A 23,515-nucleotide genomic window follows, 5' to 3' on the forward strand; every position below is an offset into this window, starting at 1 on the left:
TCCCCTGCATTTCAACCCATTTCTACCTGTTGTCTTAAAAGCCCTATGACTGGATTTTTGAGTGAGATCATGAACCTCTTTCCTTTGAGCAGAGCTACAGGCCTTCTGAGGGAAGGTGCTTTCTGTACTTTCCTTTTGCATGGATTTCCCCATCTGTAAGGCAGGAATGACAACTCTGACCTCACCTTTTGCGTGCTGGCAGCCATGAGCCAAATCATCTCCTAAGGAGAAATAGTAACGTGTTTACTTTCTGTAGGAATGCGAAGTGCTGTGGTTGGAGACTCAAATGAAGAACCTTGTGGGCTCAAGTAAAGAGTGAGAAAGAGCTGTTAAAAGCAGAGGGGAACAAAAGAAAGATCAGTTCCTTCCATCTTCCCAACTTCTAACCCATGGCAACCTGCTGCTGAGGACAGCTGAGGGAGATGCACTTAAATCAGCATGCCTCTCAGCTGTCCTGGCCACTCCCCCTCCTCGCCCACTCTTTGGGCTCCCCTGGCTATTGCTGGGTCTGTATTTATACCGCACTCCCCAGATACTGCAGTGGTGGCTGTGGGATAAATACTGCCAGACAGCTATCTGTCACTCCTGTCACTGGCAGGCTCCAGGATGGCACAAATGTGAGTTAGCAATGGGTTTCTATGGTGGGAGAATTTTGAGCTGCTTTCTGACGCCATCAATTCTCCCACTGCTGAACTCCCAGCTTGGGACTCAGTGCCTGCATGTACACTCAGGGAAGCTGGGACAAGCCTGGGTCAAACCTCTTTTGTTGATGACAGCATTGTTTTGAGCTGTGCCATGACAGACAGGAGCTGTAAGGCTTGTGGCTCCTATAGCAGTGAAGGAGAGTACAAACCTTCATGGGCCTGCTAACATACTATTAATTTTGGGCAGAACTGGCTTCTCTCCAAGTGGTACAGAGCACAGGATTGAGGCAGTCATGCTTCACCCACCTCTGCTTTTGCAAACAGGCATCTGAGCAGCAAAATCAGTCACAGGCATCCCTGGAGAGTGGCCACAGGCTTCTGGAGGTGTGATGGTGGGAGTGGTGGTGATGGTCAGGAGCTCTCTCAGCTCCTTTTTGGGGAACATTAATCAGAAAGGTAAATGCTATAAGCACAAATGAAGGCACTTGTTATTCTGTGAGTAATCCTGAATACATCTAATATAGTCATATGAAATAAAGTGTAAAGGGAGTGGACGGAGAGTAGAGACAGTAATGACAGTTTGTAATTTCTGAGGGCTGTGAGCATCCCAAAACTCTTTGAGGCAATACCTAGTAGTTAATCAATTCCTAATAGCTCTGAACCCCTCCCCTTCCACTTGGGATAGACTTGTAGCTGTCCAGATGAGCCATAAAGGTGGCCTGTCACATAAATTTAAAGACCAGATTTGAATTTCTGCAGCTGGGGTTAATGCATGAAGTCTGAAGCCAGAGGAGTGGAAAAATGGATTTGTCTTTCTTGGCAGGGCTTTGTCTGACAGTTAGAGTTGCCCAGTTTTTCTCATCACCTAGTCAGGATTGGTCTTTTGTTCGTTTTATGTTTTAATGAGGAGACAAACAGGAAAAAACAGGATTTCAGGTAGATGTTGTGCTCTCTGTATAGCTGTCATATCACAGCATCCTTGCCTCATCTTAGCAGGAAGAGAAAATAAAGGATGCATACTGCAGACCAAACAAATGTAACCCGACTGATGCTGCTCTTGACTTTGCACCTAGACTTCCAGGCTGCCTTGCTTTGGGGCACAGGAGGTGAGTGGGAAGAATGAGAGCTTCAGATGGACACATCCATATTTTGGGGATTAGCCAGGGACTTCTGGTTTGCCTTTTTAATGAAGTGTGAGCAGTTCTGTTTGCACCAGGCTGTACCCCTTCCTTCTCACTGAAGACAGAATAAAAAAGGCCTTTCAAGTCAAGCCACCATTAAGTCATTCATCAAAATCAAAGACTTTAAGCATTTCTGTGGCACTAGGAAAAGAATAATACCATGAGAGGAAGTAAAAGAGTGCAGAAATGATGAGGACAGAAAACAGTCTTCCAAGCACACTTCTTTTACCTATCTTTTTAATTTCATAACCTACAAGTCCACGGTATTTTAGGTGCTTTTACCACTTGCACTAAAGCAGCAGTGAAGGATTAAAAATTGTTACCAAAAGAAAAATGCAGGCAATGTCAAACTCAGATGCCTTTTATAAAACTAAGCATGAGAACGGTATTTTTTTTTTAGAGTAGATAAAATATATCTAATTCTGAATCGTTAGGTAGAAAAATTATGTGCATTTGATACATGCTTTGACATACCACTGGGGAAAAAATCCTTTGAGATACCACATGGAGAAAGAGCCTTTAAATCACTGAAGCTTTCTGTGTTGAGGGGTGGAAATGATGCTCCGAACAGGTGTTTCCATAATGCCAGCAGAGGAAAGATGGATGAGAGTAGCCCCAGGCACTGAAGCAGCATAATAACACACTTGGGGGGCTTGGTTGATGAAAGCAGTTTGTGAACTCTTGGGGAACACGAGAGCAAAGGAAAGCTCAGATGTTTTCTTGCAGCACAGGACATGCACCATCAAACTTGCAGGCAAATGGTCAGGGAGCCAGACAAGTTATCAAAAGAGCAATGACAGGGTAGATAGGAACTAGAAGTAATGAAGAAGGAAAGACAGAAGAAAGAAACAGCCTGGAGTGGAAAGGTGAGAGGCAGATAATAAAAGAGAAAGCCCAGAGCCTCATTGTTGGTTGTAGTTGTAGTCCTAGCAATTACTTTTTGCAGACTATATTTAAATAGGTTTCGTTACCTATGGGTCATGGTATAAACAGCTGCTCCTCCTCAAAGCAAATGTCATTGAGGAGAAATAAAAAAGGGAATTTGTAAACATGTGTCAGTCTCGAGGATCCTAATGCAACCTATAGGTTAAGAATATCTGATGAATTTGCTCCTGGGTTTAAGTAGAAAATAGTATTACTCCTTCAAGAATGGTGGTAGGGAATACATATTTTCATTAGAATGAGAAATAAAATCTTAATCTTTAGCTTAATTAAAATCATATAGTTCTTTAGCCTTAACACTAAGTGTCTCTGGATCATGTGCAATCTGTGGTAGAGAAATTGAGGTTCCACTGCAATCTGTAGCTCCCAAAATGACATAGTATAACAAAGAAGTCCCTGTGAGGCATTAATGTGTATGTGTACCCAGGAGGGAAACACCAGCAGGCAGGAGTTGGAGAAAGCTGTCTGAGGAAGAAGCAGGGATACCAGCCTACCTGTAAAGTGCTGCCTGGGTGCTGGGCAGGTAGTGAGCTGGTGGATATTTGGAACAGGAGAATTTGCTATTTTTATAGTTTTGTATCCAAGATGGACTGTGCTTTGGAAAACACTGGAACTAGACATTGCTTGCACTGTTGGAAAACAGGATAGGGATGGCATTCTCTGAACACAGTGCCCACCATTCTCCATATCATGCTGCAGAAGGGCCTGTTTGGGAGAACAATTTTAACAGAGGGAAGTGACCGTCTTGCTTTTCTCAGTGCCAAAGCACTAACGGCTTATCCCTGCTGTTTTATGGGCTGGGCCAAAAGGACCAGGGATTTCAGAAACGTGAGACTCCATCTCACATTTCCTGAAGCAGGGTCAGGAGGCCACTGACAGCTGTGAAGTGACAGAGACAAAGGTAGAAGACAAGAGGTGTATGATGGCAGGGGACAGGCTGGGGAGACTCTGCTCAGTGCTCCTTATCCTGAGCATCCCCCATGCGGGAGAATTTCATCCCAGGGGATGTGACGATGCACAGCAGCGCCTCATCCTTGCCCTGCAAGGAGAAAGAAAGGCCTGGTGTCTGGAGGAACTGGCTTTCACTGCAGGTCTTTTCCATGCCAATAGCTGCCAGGTCTGTGTGCCCATCCTCCCGGATGCCACGGCTACTGGGCTCCCCAGGGATGTGGCCCATGTGGTATTTAGAGAGCAGCACAGTACCTTTCCTCAGAGCTTGGTCTGATCAGGCACAAGAGGAGTGGAGCAGTGTCAGCCTCCAAGGCCTGTCTGCCCTGTGGGAGGATTTCTGTTTGGATGAACTGAGGTACAGAAGGGTAATATTAAAGGTTGGTATATACAAGCATATAAAAATATTAGGGAAAATTAAAGCCAGAACAGCCTGCAGAGATCATCCAGTCAAACATCCATCCATAAGTCTGTTGCCCACTCTCTGTGCACCTCTCAAGGGCACTTGTATGAGTTTATACAAACACTTTTTGTCAATGCAGTAATTGCATCAAAATTATCTCATTATGTAGCCATAAAAAGCAGGGATGATGATAAAAATTCAGAGGAAAAAGAAGAAAAAATGACATCAGAGCTCTTAGCTCTTAATCCCCCCAGCATTAACATTAAACTACAACTATGAATCCTAAATGTTACCCATTGATATGTGTGGGTTTGCATCTGGTCTTTTGGTTAAGTATTCAAAATAAGTTATATATTCAAAATTCTTTATATAGTCAGAAAACATATGGCCTCACTGAATTAAGTTGTGCTTGTTCACGTGGGGTTTACTGACCTAATTTTCAAAAAAGTGAAGAGGATATAGAAAAATGCTAATTTTTGGTGACAATAGTGAAAGCATAATTTCAAAACCTTGCACCATGAATGCTATGGTTATTTTCAGAAAGAACTGAGGGTCAAACAGCCTTTTGGGACTGGAAGCATGAGACAATGGATAAACATTGTACTGGTACTGTCAGTACTGTCAACAGCATATGACACAAGAAGAAAAAGAAAATTTTAAGGAAGTCTTTCAGAAAGTTCTTTCTTTTGACATAACCCTCCTCATTTGTATACAAGTAGATTCACACATCCTTTTCTAAGACTCATGCCTGCTCTGTAGCACAAGCTTTGTTGATGATAAAGGAGATGTTTGGGGTTTTTTATGATAAAAAAGTGTAGGAGAATTTTTATGATTAAAAAGACAAAAGTGTGGGATAGAAGGGTGTCGAAGAGTAGAGGGCTGCAATCCTGCTTTTCATAGTCCCTCTTCCCTGCCCAACACCACCATCCCAGGGAGTATTTTACTTCCTGAGAAAGCAGGTAGTTTGAGACGTAAGTTAAAGTTCAGATACTTTGCCATGTGGCAAGGAAAGAAATAACCTTGGCTTTGGGTAGGCGGCCATTTCAAAAAGCACCGTAGTAAATGCTGCGATGGTATCAGCAGGTAGCTCTTATTTATATGTGACATAACTGGTTGTGGTTTCTTCCTGGATGGATATCTGCACCTAAAAATAAATGTGACACAGTTTGTGTTTTTAGCAAGATGGCACAAATACTTTTCAAATTACTCTGTTGACTAGAAAACAATTGCACTTCATCCTCTGATGAGTGCTGGCATCTGCTGCCTCCTGAAGTTTATTTGCAGCATGAATCATCAGCAGGGCCTTGAAGTGCCATCAGTCCATTTTAGGCTCTGAAGACCTGGAACACATGAAGACCTGGCCTTTTATGGACTCCACCTGGAAGTCCATCTTCTGCTGTAGTATCTGAATCTTTGTTTTGTTCCTTGTCCTGTGTCCCTCCTGTGGGAAGGGCCTGTAACCTGCACATCCAAAACAATGGAGTTCATGCTGTGTGGCTGCAGTTTCTGTTCACTCCAGGGCAGTGGGAGCTCCACTTGGCTCCACCGATCCAAGTGCTGAGGACCTCGGTTTCCAGATTGTCATCTCACTGTGTAGAAGCCAAGCACCAAGCAGTCTTTGCCACCTTGTGGCCTGTAAAGGAAATGAATGAAATGCGATCACATCCATAAACTGCAAGAGAAGTGAAAAGGATATTTCTGTACAAAGACATGGAAGCTTTTCTCATCAAAAATGTGGTCAAAGCTGGTCTGTCCTGTTACTTTCAGAGAACTCCTATGTGTTATATTCTCCCCCAAACTGCTAGTGACTTTATAGCCATAATCTTTTTAATGATTTCTGCTCACATTTTGCTGTATTCAGAAATTATTAACAACCTAGAGATATCAGGATCATAAATGTCTCTACCTCAGCACTGCAGAAACTCAATACTTTTAAATGCCCTTGGATATGAACAGTGCAGTACAGCAGGCATGAGGTGTTATTATAGTAGCATTTACTTAGCTAGGCTAGGCTGCCCTGCTGAATGCTGAGGGGCACGTTAGGAAATATATTGGTTCCTTAGAAAAGGGAGTGGAAGGCAAGTCGTGATGTGGCATGGTTTCCCAGGCTGTAGGGAGAAAAGCTGCATGAACTCCATGTCTGTGTGAGCCTGACTGAAGCTGTTTGCACCGGCAGTAAATTCAGAGTTTCCAGTGATGAAGAGCACACGTGCAAGGGAGCAGGGTGTTGAGGGGCCAAAGTTAACATCCGGTAAGCTGGCTCTGGAGTCAGCAGCAATGTGGGCACCACACCCAAGCACTGTGCAGGAGGGAACTGCCTTGGCTGAATGCACGTGGTCAACCGGGGGATCCAGTCCTTGCCCCTGGGGTCTATGCTGCTGCACAGCAAGGTCACGAGGTGTAGGAATGTGTCAGGATGGGAAGATACACTCATCCTGCACCGCCCTATAGGGAGTGGGCACGTTCTGGGTGTCCTTGTGTACCTCTTGCCACGCACACTGTTCCCGTGCCCAGAGCCAGAGCCTCTCAAATAGCTCCTGCGGGCTGCACAGGCACCCCCGCGCGCCTGCACTAAGACAAGACAGCTGCAGCTGATCTCTCTTCCCCTTTGCCACCTACTTCAGCCAGGCACGGCTGGCAAGGGTTTAGCTTTCCTTAAAATTCCCAAATGTCTTCTGCCTTGAATGAACATGACCCATGCAGAGCTTGATTAGACCGTCCACCGCCCACAACATTTCAATATGATTGACTTAGACCCTGAGGGCTTCAAACCTGCTCTTCCTGACCTGGATTAGTGCTGCTAAAATATGGGCACAACAGATGTCTCTTCTGTCCCACAGGTGCCAATCTGCCCCTTAGGTGCCCCTAAATACATCTCCCTTGTTGCTGCTTCACAGGGGACTCTGCAAGGTCCCTGCAGACCCTGGCCCCGTCCAGGAGAATGTCAGGAGTTAGGTTGTTTAAAATGTGGTTGCATCAGGGAGTATTACAATAATTTGCCTGCAAGAGGCAAACATTGAAACTGATCATAAGCCATAAATTACAGCTGGGAGACCAGAAGGTGTTGGAGAAATCCACAACCTGAATTTTTCTGGGACTTTCCATGAGACGGTCAGATCAGCTTGAAAATTTTCAAATAAAGCAACTTCCCATCCTTACCCTGCAAAAGCTGCTCAGCTTTGCCTCATTTTAGGCAAAAGTAGTCAAGCATTTTGGGCAGAGGTCACTTCTAATCCCTCAGTGGGAAACTGTGCCTTCCGTCTCTTTGTACCATTTGGAACCTTTTAAGGCAACAAGGACTGTAATTTAGGACCAGCACACCAGAAGGAGAGTGACCACCTGATGAAGGCTCCTGAAGCCTCACTGGGACCTCCTGGACATAAACTTTTCATCTGCCTCTCCATTGTGCCACTGCACAAGCAGACCACGCAAAGGCCCCAAGCACAGCTCGGTTCTGGGCTGCCTGCAAGGCAAGGAGGTGAATTTTATCAGGATGCCGGTAGAGTTGGCTGCTTCTGGCTCACGGCTCCCTGAATGTCTAATGAAGGTCAGAGTATTCTCCCTGATGGTTGTCCGTGCTGCTGGTCAGATGTAACGAGAGATGTGTGAAAGCTCAGGCTCTGTTCTGCTCAACAGGCTAAACTGAGAGCAGGGAAGGTATTGTAGCAGATATTTCCTCCCATCTGGCAGCTCTGAGAGCGCGGTCTGTATGGAGAGCTCACTTTCCATATGGAAAGGTCAAATGAACTTCACACTTACTAAATTTTATTAGCCAATTTTTGACATCCTTCCTGATGGCTCTACCACATGGTTAGCTGGAGCTCTTCATCCTTCATTAACAGTGATAATGATGATCATTTTTACACTTAGCTCCCAGTCCCGATATAAAAGCCTTGAGCACGTAGATGCCTGAGGGCTGCTCAGCGTGCTCTACCTATGCTCTGGTGCAGACATGGTGCATTTACTTACCCTGCAGATTAAAGCACTCTGAAATAACTTATTGCTTAGAACAGCTCACCCTGCAAATTAGGCAAGAGTCTTTAGCACTAAACAAGACTGAGTAAAATAAACCCAGAGAGAAAGAAGTTCTCAAAGAGAAAACAAATAATTATGCATTTGTACTGACTTAGCTGAAAGTTGCCTTGGAAGCATTCTGCAATCAGTCTGCCACCAAAATGTGCTGTATTTTGAACGGGATACTTTGTCCTTACTGTATGATTTTAGCGAAACCCCACAGCTGCACTGCAACATTGCCAGGACGTGGTAGAATTGGTGCTGTGTTCTGGTATGTAGGTTGGTTTTCAGCGTCAGCTCTCATTTAAAAATTACCTGCGATTTAATAGCAGAATTTGACAATGACCAATGGATGCTCCAGATGAGTACGTCTATCTACACAGTTTTTAAAAAAACTGATTCATTTTCAATTTTAAATATTTGGGATTGGCAACAAAATTAACTTCTAATCAAGAGCCGAGAATTTAACGTGTACCTTGGCTGACATGTTGCTGTGATTATTGACAGCATCACAAATTTTGGCTTGCTTTTTCTACACTTCCATGTTTTAAACCAATATTGATCAAAATATTCAATATTACAACAGCAATCAGCCTAACAACTGGTGGATCCTCTCAAAAACATCAAAAATTCAGGGCTTTTACTGCCACTTTCTGAATTACTTTTTTTCTAATGCATTGACCTCACAAGTAACCTTTGAAGTACAGGGCTGTGCTGAAAACATCTGTTGATCTTTATACAGTGCCTCTATAAATAGCTAGTGCAGCTATTGCATCCCCACCTCAATACTTTGGTGACAAAACCACATTAATGTGACCAAAAAAAAAGACTGTCTGTGGACAATACCAGGTTCTTAAGGCAAAACAAAATTCATATGTCTCACATATTATTATTCCTATCTTCTACTGAGATATACTTTGGTCCTGTTCAGCACAAAGGAGATAATGGGGATTCTTGCTATGGTACACTGCATTTAAAATTAGACTGAGGAGAGCTGCCAAAATGCTGCCTGATCAATACAAATCCAACATGGTACAGTGCCATGCTCTTTTGTTTAGAAACTTAGGTCAGGTAATGTCCAGCTGGGTGGAAATCTCCACCTGGTCCCTGGTGAAAGTGTTGGAGCAGCCAATGCTGCAGGTTATTTAGCAGGTGGAGCAAGCATTCAATTGTGCTTTCTTGCTGGTGTAAATCTGGACATGTGCTGTAAAACCAACAGAACAGCTGTTCCTCTGGTCAGAATGGGAGAAGGTTCACATTCAGGGACACCTGATCGATGGAAAGTTCCCAGATAAGAGTCCAGGATACCATTTTATTTCTCTAGTTTGCAAATACAAAAAATCAGATAAACTTTTTTATTTTAAGGACGTTGCATTTTACTTCTGTAAATGATACTAATTTTCAGGGAGACACTGCACAAAAAGAACAGCAAGGTCATACAATTGCAGAAAACTTTGGACTCGATGATCCTTGTGGGTTCCTTCCAACTCAGAATTTTCCATGAATCTGTGAATCAGAGCATTATAAGGAATACGAATAGCTTTGCTGACTTTTCTGACTGCTAATGGAAGAGGGGAATGGTGTCCTCCTAAAACAAAGCCACAGTTTTTGGCTCCAGTCACAGTTTGTATCATCCTCTGACAAGCACAATAGAAAAAGCTATTTCTTGAACTTTTAGTGGTTTCCTTTTTGAGATATTCTTTTAACACAAGTGCATTTTTAATATGCTCTTACTAAGTATTTTTTTCACTACTTCTAGTATTAAACTTTATAAACATGACATCTGAAAATAAGATCTGGGCAGAATGTGATAAAGGACAAGCATGTCTTTGCCTTTTGCAACAGCATGCTGTGACAGTACTGAATATTCAGTTCCCCAACCATTTCCTGACTAACCAAGCTTGGGAACCAAACTACTTCCCTTAAAACAAGAATGTCATGACTTTCTTCCACATTGGTACCCAGAGAGCTCTCTGTGAAAGCCCAATGTGACTCCTCTTCAGCAGGCATTAATGCATGTTGGGGACAGAAAGGTTTTGTACGTGTGCCTCTGTCTTGTCTGTTTGGCTTTTGTGCCAGCTGCAAAACCGTGTGCTGTGGGGTGGGAGAGCTGCCTAACAGACGAGGGCAGCTGCCAGGAGAGCTGCTGCTGATCTCCCAGCTACTTCCCCCATAACCTTGGATGACCATCTTTTCTAGGTAGAGAACATGAACCTGTGGGTTGGGATCTGATAAACCGTGCCTTTCCCCCAAACACACGTGATTAGTTCTATCACGCCCGGTGAGCAATGCCCTAAACCGTGTAACTTGAGAGCCTGGCCACGTACAGTAGAGATCAGCTTTGGTCTGCTCGGCTCAGTCTATGGGCTCTACTCTCTCCATGGCTGCACAGCTCTTCTCAGGTTGCCATCATATCCCTGTAACTGCTTTTGGCTGTATCTGATCACTAAAACAACTGTACAGCCGCAACAGGATACGTGTTAAGTGAGGCTTTATTGTCAAGTGATGCTGGATTTTTGCCCAGCCACTTTAGGTGCCCATCCTCTTCAACATATTCACAGGAGGAGGTATGGAGGTTTCAGCTGAGAGCAGTGATTTGTCCAAAAAGATCAGCATGTGCTTCCTTTTATCAGCCAGGGATAAAAAATCATTACACTGTGTTCTCTGCTTGCTTTATATATTCAATTCATGTGACTTACTGCATGGAAAGTTAAGTGGCTAGAACTGCTGGTGCACCAGAATAAGACCTTAATGGACTCCTCTTTTTCCAGCATGGAGAGGAACATGCCCTAGTTGAATGCATTTGAACCAGGGCTCAAGAGTTCATACAAGCTAAATATATCCATGCAGTTCTGTCAAGGTATCAGGGACTAAGTTTATATATAACTACTTTATTTCCATACAAATCCACTTCCGTGGTTTTATACTAACCAATAAAACAGCCCAAAGCACAAAGAAGATTTCATTTGCTTTCCCTTTAACCACATAGGCTCAGCCAGATCACTGATCCTAGCTGGGACAGAGCTACTCATCCGGCAGATCTTTTTATTGAGACCCCACAGTATACATAATTATGTATACAATACATGCCTTTATGCAGCAAAGTGACTCATCTGAAGTAAAAATGTTAATTGCTGTCTGCTAATGACAGATTAGCTGGGACTTTAGGTTGGGTTGAACTCTCCCTTTGCTGGCTGTTCTTTAAGTTTTGGTGAAAAGTTATACTCTAGAAGCATTTTCTTCTTTCTGGGCTTAGTCCTGGCAGGGTCAGGACATAGGAATGGAAATACGTAAAGTAAAGGGATAAAACTCAGCTAAAGTTCTAGTTTTCCTATCTTCTAAGGTACAGGGTACCAGGTGTGAAATAGATTTTGCGAAGAAAAAAAAATCCAGGCTCTCTCTTTTTTAAAAATTATTTTTAATCTCTTTCCCATCACAAGTGCTAAAACAAACAAAATCTTTCTGACAAGGAGCACATTCTCAGGTTTGGCCCTTGAAGGGTCTTCACTGTTGCAGAAGGGACTGTGTTGTGATGGTGAGGAAAAAGTGCCCACATAAAGATATCCAAAGATGAGATACCCCAACTTAACTGCTCTGCTTTTGCAGGTGAACAGATGGCCAGCACCCCAGCTAGCCAATTTAAAGCTATCTCAAGAATCTCTGTGCTACGTGCTGCCCTGCAGCCAGCAGCTAATACAGTTGTTACTTGTGTCACTGGGTAGCAACCTTTTGTGCCATCCAGGCCTGTACTGGTAGCAAAAGATAACAATTACTAGAGTGTGGCCAAACACAATCTCCCTTTGTCACTTTACTAACTGAACACCTCAGACCTATCTGTTAATCTGGCTTAAGTTCAGCAAATGGTTCATAAGAGGAGAAAGAGCTGTTAAAGGTTCAAATTTCCTGAAACGGAGAGGGTCTTTTGCTTGCTTTCCCCAAACTTGATGCACAGAGAGGTTTGGAAATCATTCAGAGACAGGAAGGGGGAAGCTTTCCTTCTTGTTTCCCTCAGCCTTGAGAGTTATCCAAAGCAGAATACAATCCATGCTCAGCTCCATGATCCCCAGGCATGGTGTGCTGGTGCGGGTGGAGGGATAAGAAGCCCCTCAGCAATTGCAAGAGCCTCTGAGCAGAAGAGGCTTCTTTGGAGGAGTAACATTGCCCCATGGGGGTTGGTTTGGCCTTGGGCTCTGGGGCTGAGGGAAGAGGAGTGACCTGCAGCATCCAGCTGGGCTCTACAGGGAGCCCATCACCCCAGAGGGTCTGCACACCAACCCTCATTGCTGAGCAGCTACAGACTTTAGGCACAAAGTGGACAAATACTTCTGTATTTTGGCAAAATGATCTCCACAGCAGCCAGTATTTGCCCAAAATTCACCCTGCCTCTTTACCAGGATGATCAATTTATTAATGGAGAACCTCCACAAGGCGACACTTGAGGACGAGGTTGATGCATGCTGCAGAGAGGATTCCCTGGAGGGTGTCGGGAGAGATGTGCTCAGTGTTTGCCCAGCCTGGGGATGTAAGTCACAGGGATTTCAGAGAGCTCATCGCTTCCTGGGAAGCACTCAACACCTCACAGGATCAGGCCTGCACGCTCTGTGCAGAGCACCCTACTGAACTCCACACCCCTGGGTGCCGAGACACCATCTGTGTTCTCATAATGCTGTGGTAAAGGAAAGTAGCAGACCTGGAGAGAGAACCTCAGCCTCCTTGCAAAAAAGAGAATACACAATTTTTGTGTCAAAAGTATTTCTATTTTTCCTATTTTTTAAAATACTCCTATTTTTCTCTGTTGAGAGAAAAATGTTTCCTATGTTTCTCTGTTTCTGTGGGAAACACAGAAGTGGATATGCATATATCTAGCATAGCTATAGATAGATATTGTATGTTTTGTATAGCTGTAGACAACATGCTATAGCATATCTATAGCTATGTTTTGATTAAGAGATATTGTATGCTATGAGGCCAAAGATGAAACTGCAGTTTAATGAAAATTGCATTAAGCTTCAGCATGACAGGATCTGCTCAGCTGATGAAGGATGTGTTCAGGTGCTTGCACTCTTCTAGAGGGTGAATTAACTCACTGCACAAGGTAAGAAAAAAAAAAAAAAAGCCAACAAATCATCCAGACTTTGTGCTGATCCTGATTTTGGGAGAAACAGTATTAAGATGAGAGAGATTTTTATATTGCAAATGAAAAAGTATATTTGCTCTGGTTAGATTACACAAAGGCTTATGCTTACGGTGCATATGCACCTCTGTTAAACGAATATATTTGACGACAAGCTCTTCTGGACAGGTTGTGCTCCAGTTCTATGGAGAAATTAGTTTCTCTAAGTAAAACTGTGTTAAAGTTCTTGTAGAAACTCTTATTTCTGTTTCTGAGGCTAGCTATTAAGAGTTGATGTTATATGTAGTTTTTGCAAAGTACAGGCATTAAAATTTGTATAACTTTCAATAACATATTCTGCAGAAGAATATGTAAAACCTTTGGAGGGTAAAATTACAGAATAATGCCTCACATAAATAACCTTTTCTTACCTCATTTGCCAGCTGAATGTGGGGAGCTACTTATACATTTTTCATCTCTGTGAGATCTGGAAGGATCAAGGACAAAATAAAAATATAAATAAAAAAAAGTAGTCCAATTTAAATAAATCCCTTGCTCTAGGATTACTCAGCTTCTGCCAAGCTATCATTTTCCAGCCTCATAAAACTGTCATGTCATTAGCATTTTGGGATGGTCTCCTTATAAACCTGACCTTTACAATGGATTTTACACGTGGATTTAAAAATCTTATTCTTACTTTGCTCTGCAGTTGCCTCATGTACCGACTAAAAGCTTTTGTCAGATGGCAACTGGCTGGATTTATAACACCTCATTATGTAGCCAGCTTCTCACCTGCAATTCTTTAATTTGTAAGCCAAGCGAGCCAGCGGAGGAACACCCACAAAAGCATGGATGTGACCTTAATTCCGGGCAGGCACACCGCATGCGGATCAAAACGGTGTTTATTGAGCTCCCCTATATATAGCCCCTCCGTCCCGAGGGAGCTTCTCTCCGGGGGCTGCCTGATCCCCCTGCTCACTGCCAGGCGGTGGGAGGCACTTTAGCTGGCTTTTACTGTAAGCCCGGTGAGAAATGCCGCGGGACGGTCGCCGCACGCACCCAGCTCGGTGCCCAAACATAGCCCCGCGGCAGGAGCTGCGCCTATCCAGCGGGGATCGCTTTCCACGGGGCCCTCCCGACATTATTTATTGAGCGCTGGGAGCAAATTAATCCCAATCCCATGCTGGCTGCTCTCCAAAGCATGGCAATTTCATGTTACAGACTCGGAGCAGATTTGCAATTGACTGCTCCAGTGCACACTCCCCTGCAGGAGCTCTTCTTTGTCAACAAATTGTTGCCGGGGTTCAAAACCCCCTCTGCAAAGCAGCTGATTGCATAAAGCAATGGTATTATCCCATATAAAATCCAGACTGACTGCTTGCATTTTTAATTCTAAAGTGAGTGGGGAAGAAAATGGTACCGCTTTATGGTTTCATGTGATGGCCCCTGGCCAGTTAAAACAGATTTTTATAAAATATTAAGATAATAAAACTAGATTGAACAAAATCTAGCAATAAAAATAAGAAATTAACAAACCGTAAGAAAATTAAGAAAAATAGCTTGAGTATAAATAAGATATATTTTAAAATATAACACAAAACATCATAAAAATATAGTCCATTTACATTCATATTGCTTCAAGAGATAATTCCTAGTTTTCTCATGTCCAAATACCCTGAACTGTGCAAGCTGGTTTTGAGCATGAACTTTTCAGCTGAAATCTACGTCTATAATCAGTTTTTGTGTAATTTTAATGAATGGTCACAAATCACCTCTTTCCCCCCACCAGCTGGGCTGATAACAACTCAAGGAAAGGTCATGGTTTCAGGTTTTTTGGCAATCATCTCCACAGTTCCAATGATCAGATACATGTGCAGTTCTCGGGTTACCCAATAATACTGTACAAAGAATAGGCTCACTGAGGAAAGTTCATTTTCAAAGCAGGCCCATGACTGGAGATTTGAACAGACCCAGCCACCTGGGAGAGTTGCTCCTGTGGAAGAGGGACTTTGAGAGACCTGGGGGAAGGAGCAGCAAAGCTGAAATCAGTTAGTGTAACTTTAGTTCCTGGAGAAATGTGGGCTTAAATTTGCACTCTGTGGGCAAAGAGAGAGAAACATAATGAACAGATAGATAGCAGTGTGAGTTTGATGGGATTTGTTCTTGGTGAGTTCTTCTAAAATGGGGCAACGGGCTTTGCAGAGTGAGCAGAAATGGTGTTTGCCTTTCACAGGACATGATTCTCTTCTGTTAGCCAGGTAGGGAAGCACTGTGCTGCTGAAGTTATGAGGTGAGAAAAGACTGTTCGGATTGTGCTTGAAGGTCAATTACAAATACTGCATCATTTGTGTTAGCAGTGAACTTATGGGGGTCAACACCACTGTGTTTGTTCAGTATTTTCATTAGTATCTGGCAGAAGAATGGAAAACATGCTCAGGATAGGGCCCAAGCTGAAGGACAGGACCATGCCAACATGAAAACAACGGATGTTACTCAGGGATGGATGAGCAGGACACAAAATTATTCCTTCCCTATTCTCACCATGGGTGAGGCTTCACCTGGTATCTTGTAGGCACCACTTCTCACTGGGCCTACAGATGGGCTAAAGGACATCTGAAGAGCAGTGATGGGAGCTGGTATGGCCCACGGGTAAAGCTGAAGTGAACCTAGGCCTAGTGAAAGCTGGAGATCGAAGGAAGCACACTTGTCACCCTTAGTTAAGAAAAAAACACCTGTAGCATAGAGTAGCAATCACCTTCTTCCTCCATCTGCAGGAGAAATAATGGATTTCCAGCAAGGAGAAGCCAGAAAGACCTGAGGACCATCTTTCTGATGGTATACGGACAATCAGGTACCAGGGAGATGGCCTGTGGAAGCCATGAAGCTTCTGCCAGCAGGAGTTTGTCAGTGCAGGATGGACAGGCACCTGCCAGGATGTTTGTTAAAGCAATGAAGTGTTTATAATTAGTCTTATTCAATAGATTCCCACAGTTTGCATGTGCTATTGCTGTCCACATGTAATAGCCACCAGAATACCCTCCTGTGTCACATTGTAGACACAGTTTAATCTGACATGCACAAAATTCAGCAAGTATTTGATTTATTTTGTCTGAGTAGCAGACACCCCATAAAAATACATGAACACATATTTAGACTGTACTTGCACCACTGGCCGAAATCTAAACTCGTTCTGGGATTACGTTCCTGCCTGTTTGTTTTGGCGTGAGATTTTGGGGTCTGGAAGAGAAGGATGGGTAGCAAGGGGGAGGATATGTTTTAAAAAGATACATACCTTCTGCAGCCCTTGTAAGGCATCCAGCAGGAGCTGCTTATAGCAAGGGCCAGAGGGAGCTGTGGGGAGGGCGAGGGTTGTTGTTTCACCAGCACTTCAGCCACTGCTGCTCACAGGGGCTCAGTTACACGGGAATGCTCTGCTGAGCGTAAGGCAGTGGCCAGAACTTGATCCTATCTCATCCTAGGAGGAAAAGTGGCCTCCCATTCGGAGAGCCATGCCAAGGTCTTTGAATCCTGCAAGCTCAAGCACTCAGGTTAGGGTCTTGAAATCCACCCAATTCTGGAGTTTCTTTTGAAGGTTCTGCCTCTCTCTGCCAGGAAGGCGCACACATTTGGTTTACATTTGCAGGCTGAGTGTTAAGAAGAGCCCCTCGATCTCTTCAACAGGCTCCGGATGGAAAAGGAAAGATCCCCTTGGTTAGTGTAGTCTCTATGAGAGAAAGGATTAAGCCATCCAGGTGTTGGTTTTCACTTAGTTTTTGCTTAGTACTTTTTCAGTCAGTCCCCTGCTAAATGCCATAAGAAAGACTATTTTAGTGCAAGCCACAAAAATCTCATTTTATTTTCACTTGGTTTTGCTCGAAAGCTTCCATGCCAACACACACGTATGGGTATTCTATTTCCTTTCAGTGTACCTGGTAGCACTTGGAGATTTATAACGTGTTCTGGGTTTCACTGTTTATTAATAAACCACAAATCCACCTTTTCTTTCTCAAAGTGGCATTGGCTCCCTCCTTCTTGGGTGCTGTTTTGTTTTCCCTCTCCTTAACACACGCACGCACAAAGACGTAAATCTAAACTCCAGTAATGTAGGTTTTTGCTTCTATTTCAAAGGTGAAGTTTACCACAGAGCTCACTTTGACAATGTGGGATGTTACCAGAAAACTAGTGAGAGAAAAATTTAATCCAGCAGTATTCAAATACTACTCAAGAGAATAATCATCCAAAAATTAAAGCTCCTCCCTATGACTTTATCATTCTTCATCTCTCTCTGAACCTATAGAGGGTGTCTTTTGTTGTATGCACAGAATTCAACAGAATCCTTGTGCTGTTTCCTTACTTTCTGTGAAAGACATTGCTTTTCATGCAAGAAGCATAGCCTCTCCTGCAGACCATCTTAGTTACTAGAACAGTGTTTGTCTTCTCCCTGAAAATAATATTTTTATTTTTCTTCTGTATGGGTCTGATTTTTATAACTCCTTTCTGATGACAACATTGTAAGAACTAAAATATGTAAAGTGGTATTAACATTTCCTAAGGTTAAATTAACAGATTCATATTTTACCTTTCCCTAGTCAGAGAAAGCTCAACTAAATACTCCTCCACTTGTTGTTCACTTTACTGTCTGTCTCAGTTAAAGGGAAAAAAAAAACCCCTTATTCTTTCTTCTGTATGTAACTGTATACTTAGTCTCCCTAACCTCATTCTTCATCTCTTGATTCTGCTTTTAAGTGCCTCTTCTTAAATCCCTTTTAAATCCCACTTCCCTGCAACTTCCATGAGTAATGTGTTTTAAGGTGCAGAGCTAATTCAGCCTATCTGCATTTTCCCCATCACCTTTACCTGTCTGACCTAACCTCTATGGGCAAAGGACACTTTTACCCTGGCCAGAGCATATGTTGTTATTTCTACCAGAAAGAGTTTAAAAGTAGAGCGTCTACTACGTTACAAAAGGCATTAAACATTCAGGGTTTCTGTGGTTGTGAGGACAGTCTTCAAGACAGATTTGGATGCAGAAATCTTAGACTTTGGTACCTTTAGGGAGTGAGAGAGATTTAAAGGTGGAAACGAGAGAGTAATTGATGCTAATGAATGCTTCAGCTGAGTATGGCTACAATCATAAGGATGACATTTTAGTTACTTATATCCCACATTATTAACCAAATCATATTGATCTGATTATTAGTCAGTGGAGATGTCATGTCAGCACAGAGAAGGAAATTGCTATTTGCAAGAAGATGTGATGGAGCTGCAGCTTTCCTGTGTACTTTTGACTGTGACCAAATAGGTCTATCACTTTGCTTGCCGTAGTTTTTCTGACAACTGTAATAGACACAGAAAAAAAGTTAAACCCAAAATCATCTACACCTTTGAAAAGCTGTTGAAGCACTCTGATCCTTTGTGATGTGGCACCACAGGGGAGTAGTCCTGGGGAGTCAGCCCTGGGTCCAAGCTGTGCACCCAAGCTTGGGATGTGATGCATGGAGGCTATTAGACACCTCCAAAACAGGCTTTATAAAAGCTGACACTATGGTAGCTAAGAGGAAAGGCTGGAGAGAAGGCATTAAGCCTAAACCCCATGGAATTTTACGCTTTGCTCGGGGCCAGACTCTCAGCAAAGCATCTCTGAGGAGCTGGTGCCGCATCAGTGCACAAATTTGTGATACAAGAAAAAGAGAAGGAAATCCTTCTCATTTTTCCCTGCCCTTCTAACACCATACAGCGATTAGAACACTTAAGCTGTGTGTCAGAGATTCGCTTTTTACAAATGGCATTAGGATTTGTGTGGCTCTGTACCCTGTGGCAATGTCTTACTGCTATGGGAAATACCCTGATCTGACAGCCTAAGGCATGCAGGCCTCCAGGGCTAGCCACGACTGAAAGTGGAGAAGAACAGGTGTGGATTTTATGCATGTATTTTTGTCACCAGAGGCATAAATTCCCTGTGCTGGAGACATAAGTATGTTATAAACATACACGTATGAGTGCTCCATTGTGGTTTCTGCCTCAGTTGTGACAGTCATTGCCTGGGTTTGTAACATTGAATAGATTAAGTTCAAGATATCACCAAAGGAAAAGGGCAAAAAAAACCATCTCAGGACCACAGCTAGAAACTAGACTGTAAAAATAGATAAATAAAGAGTCAAGTTTCGATGCTCTTTTTGGTGGGGATCTTGTCTGGGGATCTTGGCAGGCATATACGAACAACTGTCACTCAAAAAAAACCCACCACTTTTAATTGTGCAGGTTTGGGGAGCAAAGATCTGGATCATTGTGTACTCTTAATGCAGGAAAACCAAACAGTAGAGGGGAGAGTAAGGTGTGAGAGACTGACACCCGAGACCCTGGTTTGGGAGATCAGAATGTGGGGGCACTGAGAACTTGGTGTGGAGACCTTATTTGAGAGGAGGCATCTGGTAGAAGGCAGAGGCAGAGCAGAAGGCCAGGCTGCCACAGCTGGCAGCAGTCACCCAAGTACGATGAAGGATCAGGATTTAAAATGCATTCCTTGGCATCCCAGGCATTTGGAAAGGACTGTATTTGAAGGTATACTCTTAGCCCATCATCAATTAAAACTAAGATGTCTCTTAAGAATGTGCTAAAATATTCTTTCTCTAGTTATGTCATGATTTTATTGTGGTTGCTTGAGACAGAGGGACAAGCCTGTAATGCATGTGGATGGGACACAAACCCCAGTGAAGGTGTTTAGGGATGAGGATGCCATTTACCACAGCTCTGTGGAGAGCTGCAGTTGCTGTGTGTACCGGGGGAGCTGAAGCTACATAAACCTGGGCTAAGATTAAGGCTGAGGAAGCCTAGTACTCATAAAAGCTGGTGCCTGGCTTCTCATTAACAGCACACTGGAGGCAGGACAGACTCAGTAAGGATGGAAATCAGTTACCACTGCTGCCTGGGGAGAGCCTCACTGCACGTGACTCGACTTGCTCCAAATCCTCCATGTTTGAAGGATGTGTCTTTCTGTTAAAATATCAGTGATGCTTCAGTAATACTTTCCATCCTGTCAATCTACAGCCTAAGAGACAACCATATACCTATGTAGAGTACTAAAAACTGGAGCCACATCAATTGCTTTCCTCCCAGCAGCAGAGCAGCTTATCTGAGACAGGCTATGAACCTGCCCTTGCTGCAGGGAGCCTCACAAGGCTCCGCCTGGGTTCAGTAAAGAAGGCATTTTTCCTGGAGGGAGCAGGAACAGTGCAAGCCCATGGGGAGGATGGCAGCAGAGCAGCCTGGCTACAGGGTGAGATGAGGAGCTGGGAGCATTGAGAAACCCTTATTCTGACATGGACAGTGCTGGGAAGATTTCTGGGATGGCATCAGCTTTGCATCTTGTCTCCTCTGTTCCTGTGGCATCCCTGGCAGAGCTGCACACCATGCCAGTGCATGCAGCTGTAAGGTCCTGGATCCTGGTAATTGCTTTAGGGATTTCCACAACTCTCTCCCACCTCAGTTCAGTGTTACCAGCCCAATGCCAGCTTGCTCACCTAAGTGTTCGGGTACCGTAATTTTGGGATGTTGTTTTTTAGGCTGGGAATTTAGGACGTTATCTGCATTGTATTGCTGAGGGCTGCTCCTCAACATTGCTCGCTTTCCTTTGTTTCTCCTCCTCCCTGTTTAACAGCTTGCCTTTTCAAAACTTCCGTGGTGATGGACTGATTTTTGGTTTGTCATCTTGGGGACCGCTCAGCAAAACTCTCAGCCACCAAAGGTCAGGCATGCTATAGAAATGCCTATTAATAGGTCTTGGGTGCTGGTTGTGTCTAAACTGGCATTTCTTGGAAAGAGAAAGATTTCTTGGAGACCAGTGGCTCTCTGGACTACTGTAAAGGTGCAGGGCCAGGCTGCCATCCATAGGGTGTCCCTATGCAATCACACCTCCTGAAAATAGGGACACAGGGTGCAGGGCGATAGCTTAGAAAACAGCTGTTTAGCCACTGCTGCCTGTAGACCGACGGTGCACTTGATGTTGACATGCTGCGCGCTCACCCGGTGCCCTGGGAGTTGTCTTCTGCAGCCGGTGCCGGCGGCTCCCCGGGAAGGTGCGTAGCGGCAGCATCTTTGTAGGCATGAACAGCTCTCCCCTACCAAGGGGTGTCCGGGCGCCTTTATTCCGGCAAACACAGATGTTTAAAATAGGATTTCATTCAGCCGGCCTAAGTGACGCCCGCTCTATGTATAGTCCGCGCCTGGGGCCGCCCAAGTGAAGACCATCTCGGAAAACCCGTAGGAGCTGGGCCCGTCCCGGGATGTGCAGGGGAAGCTCCCCCGCGGGGGCCGGACTGCCTGCCCTGTGCCGCGGGGCGCAGCGGGGGCAGCTGAGCCCCGCCCGACCCCTCCGCCCCCCGGCGGCGATGCCCGCCCGGGCCGGGAGCCGGCGCGCCGAGCGGAGGAGGGGACGAGAGAGGAGGGGAGGGGAGGGCAAGGAGGAGAAGGGAGGGCAGGGCGTGGGAGGCCGCTGCCCCCCCGTCCCCTCCGGCACGTGCCTGCCCGCCCCCGCGGGCCACTGCCGCGCCCCGACGGCCCCGGCATGGACGCGCCCGGCCAGCGGCCCGCCAGCCCCCGAGCAGGCCCGGGGGGCGCGGCGATGGAACGGGACCCCAGCACAAACCCCAGCCCGAACCACGGCCCGGAGGCGCCCGTCCAGGAGGAGGAGGCGGCGGCGTACGCGGAGATCCGCGGCTCGCCGCAGGAGCCGGAGGAGAGCCACCAGAAGCCCGAACTGGCCCCGGCCGGCGGCGCGGAGGGAGAGGCCGATCCCGCACCGGACAGCGGAGCCGGTGGGACCGGGGATGGCGACTCGGCGAGCGGCGGACCCCCGGGGGAGGGAGCGGGACCAGCATCCTTGGACCACGGGCGGGATCGCCCTCCTTCCCCGGTGGCGGCGGAATGCGGTGCTGACACCGGCCCCGGCTCCGTGGAAGCGGCGGGGAGCGGCGGGACGCCGGAGGCGGGGGGCTGCCCGGAGTCCTCCTCCTCCTCCTGCCCTTCGCCCGTGACCAAGGCGGATGACTTTCCCGCAATGGGCGACCCGGTGTCGACGGAGGGCAAAACCTCCTCGTCCTCCTTCGGCTACGAAAGCGAAGTGGAGGATGAGGTCGCGGGGCGCAAGGCGACTCCCCCCGGCGCCCCCCCGGGCACCCCTCCCGGCGGCGGCCGCGACGAGGCGCACTATATCAGCACGCAGGAGATCCAGCTCAGCGAGGTAGACCACGACATGGACTTCGACGCGGGGCTGGCCGCCCGCTGGGACTTCGAGGATAACAACGTGATCTACTCCTTCGTTGACTACGCCTCCTTCGGGAGCGACGAGACCCCGGGGGACACGCTGACGGAGGAGGAGGAGAATAGCTGCTACCTTAGCACGACCACCAGCGACCCCAACAACCAGACGGACAGCATCGACAACACCAGCAGCACCGAGATCGTCAGCCTTACCTCCGAACACGACACCCCCGGCGGGGACAAGCGCGCCAGCTCGGGGGAAAGCCGGTCCAAGCAGCCCGGCCGCCCCGGCGGGAGTCCGGGCGCCCAGCTTCTCCTATCAATCAAAGCCGCTTCCCGGGCTATAAATGAGTCTAGCAACGTGCACGGAAAGCAAAACACTGTTTACGCTGCCAAGCATGAAGGCGACATGAGTCTCCGCGTCGCCGCGGCTCCCGACCGCAGTGCGAGTTTAAAACAGGATGCGGTCCGCGACCACGCGAAAAAGTTCATCGCGGTGCCTGCGCGGCTGCAGACGCGGTGCGGGGCCGCCAGGGCAGGGGAGCACTCGAGCGGCGCCTCCAGCGCCGTCAGCGAGCTGGACGATGCCGACAAGGAGGTGCGAAACCTTACGGCCAGAGCTTTCCGCAGCCTGGCGTACCCCTATTTCGACACCCTGCGCCCCGGCTCCCGCGCCTCCTCCGCCTCCCTGTCCGACAATGCCCTGGGCATCAACCGCTGGTCCACCTACCTGGACCTCAAGTGCGGCAGTCTGGGGCCGAGAGCCGAGCCCAGCCTGCTGCGCTCCGGCCGCTCGCAGACCAAAGCCCTTGAGTTCGTGGTCAGCAAGCTCGACGGGGAGATCGCCCACGTCGAAACGCCGCGGAGGCTGCGGGCGGGCTCCCGGGTGGTGACCCTGCTGGACCTCGGCGATGCCGCCGAGGCCGGGGAGCCGCCAGCGGCGGAGGGCGGCGGGAAGGGGTCCAGCAAGAAGTCCAGGTTCGCCTCCAGCCTCCTCAAAAACGTCATCTCC

General features: G+C 46.2%; 1 protein-coding gene across 1 annotated transcript in view; it reads right to left on the reverse strand.

The window, feature by feature from the left end:
• The window catches only part of DAPP1 (dual adaptor of phosphotyrosine and 3-phosphoinositides 1), a 55,666-nt gene extending 32,155 nt beyond the window's left edge, over positions 1 to 23,511 (reverse strand). The window contains exon 1 of the mRNA XM_066186316.1: positions 23,234 to 23,511. Within this exon, the coding sequence (XP_066042413.1) occupies positions 23,234 to 23,511 (278 nt within the window). The remainder of the gene's footprint in view (positions 1 to 23,233) is intronic.
• Between the last annotated feature and the right edge of the window lie 4 nt (positions 23,512 to 23,515).

This window comes from Chamaea fasciata, unplaced genomic scaffold (genome assembly GCF_029207755.1).
Source record: "Chamaea fasciata isolate MVZ Bird 193981 ecotype frontalis unplaced genomic scaffold, bChaFas1.0.hap1 SCAF_6, whole genome shotgun sequence".
Lineage (NCBI taxonomy): Eukaryota > Metazoa > Chordata > Aves > Passeriformes > Sylviidae > Chamaea > Chamaea fasciata.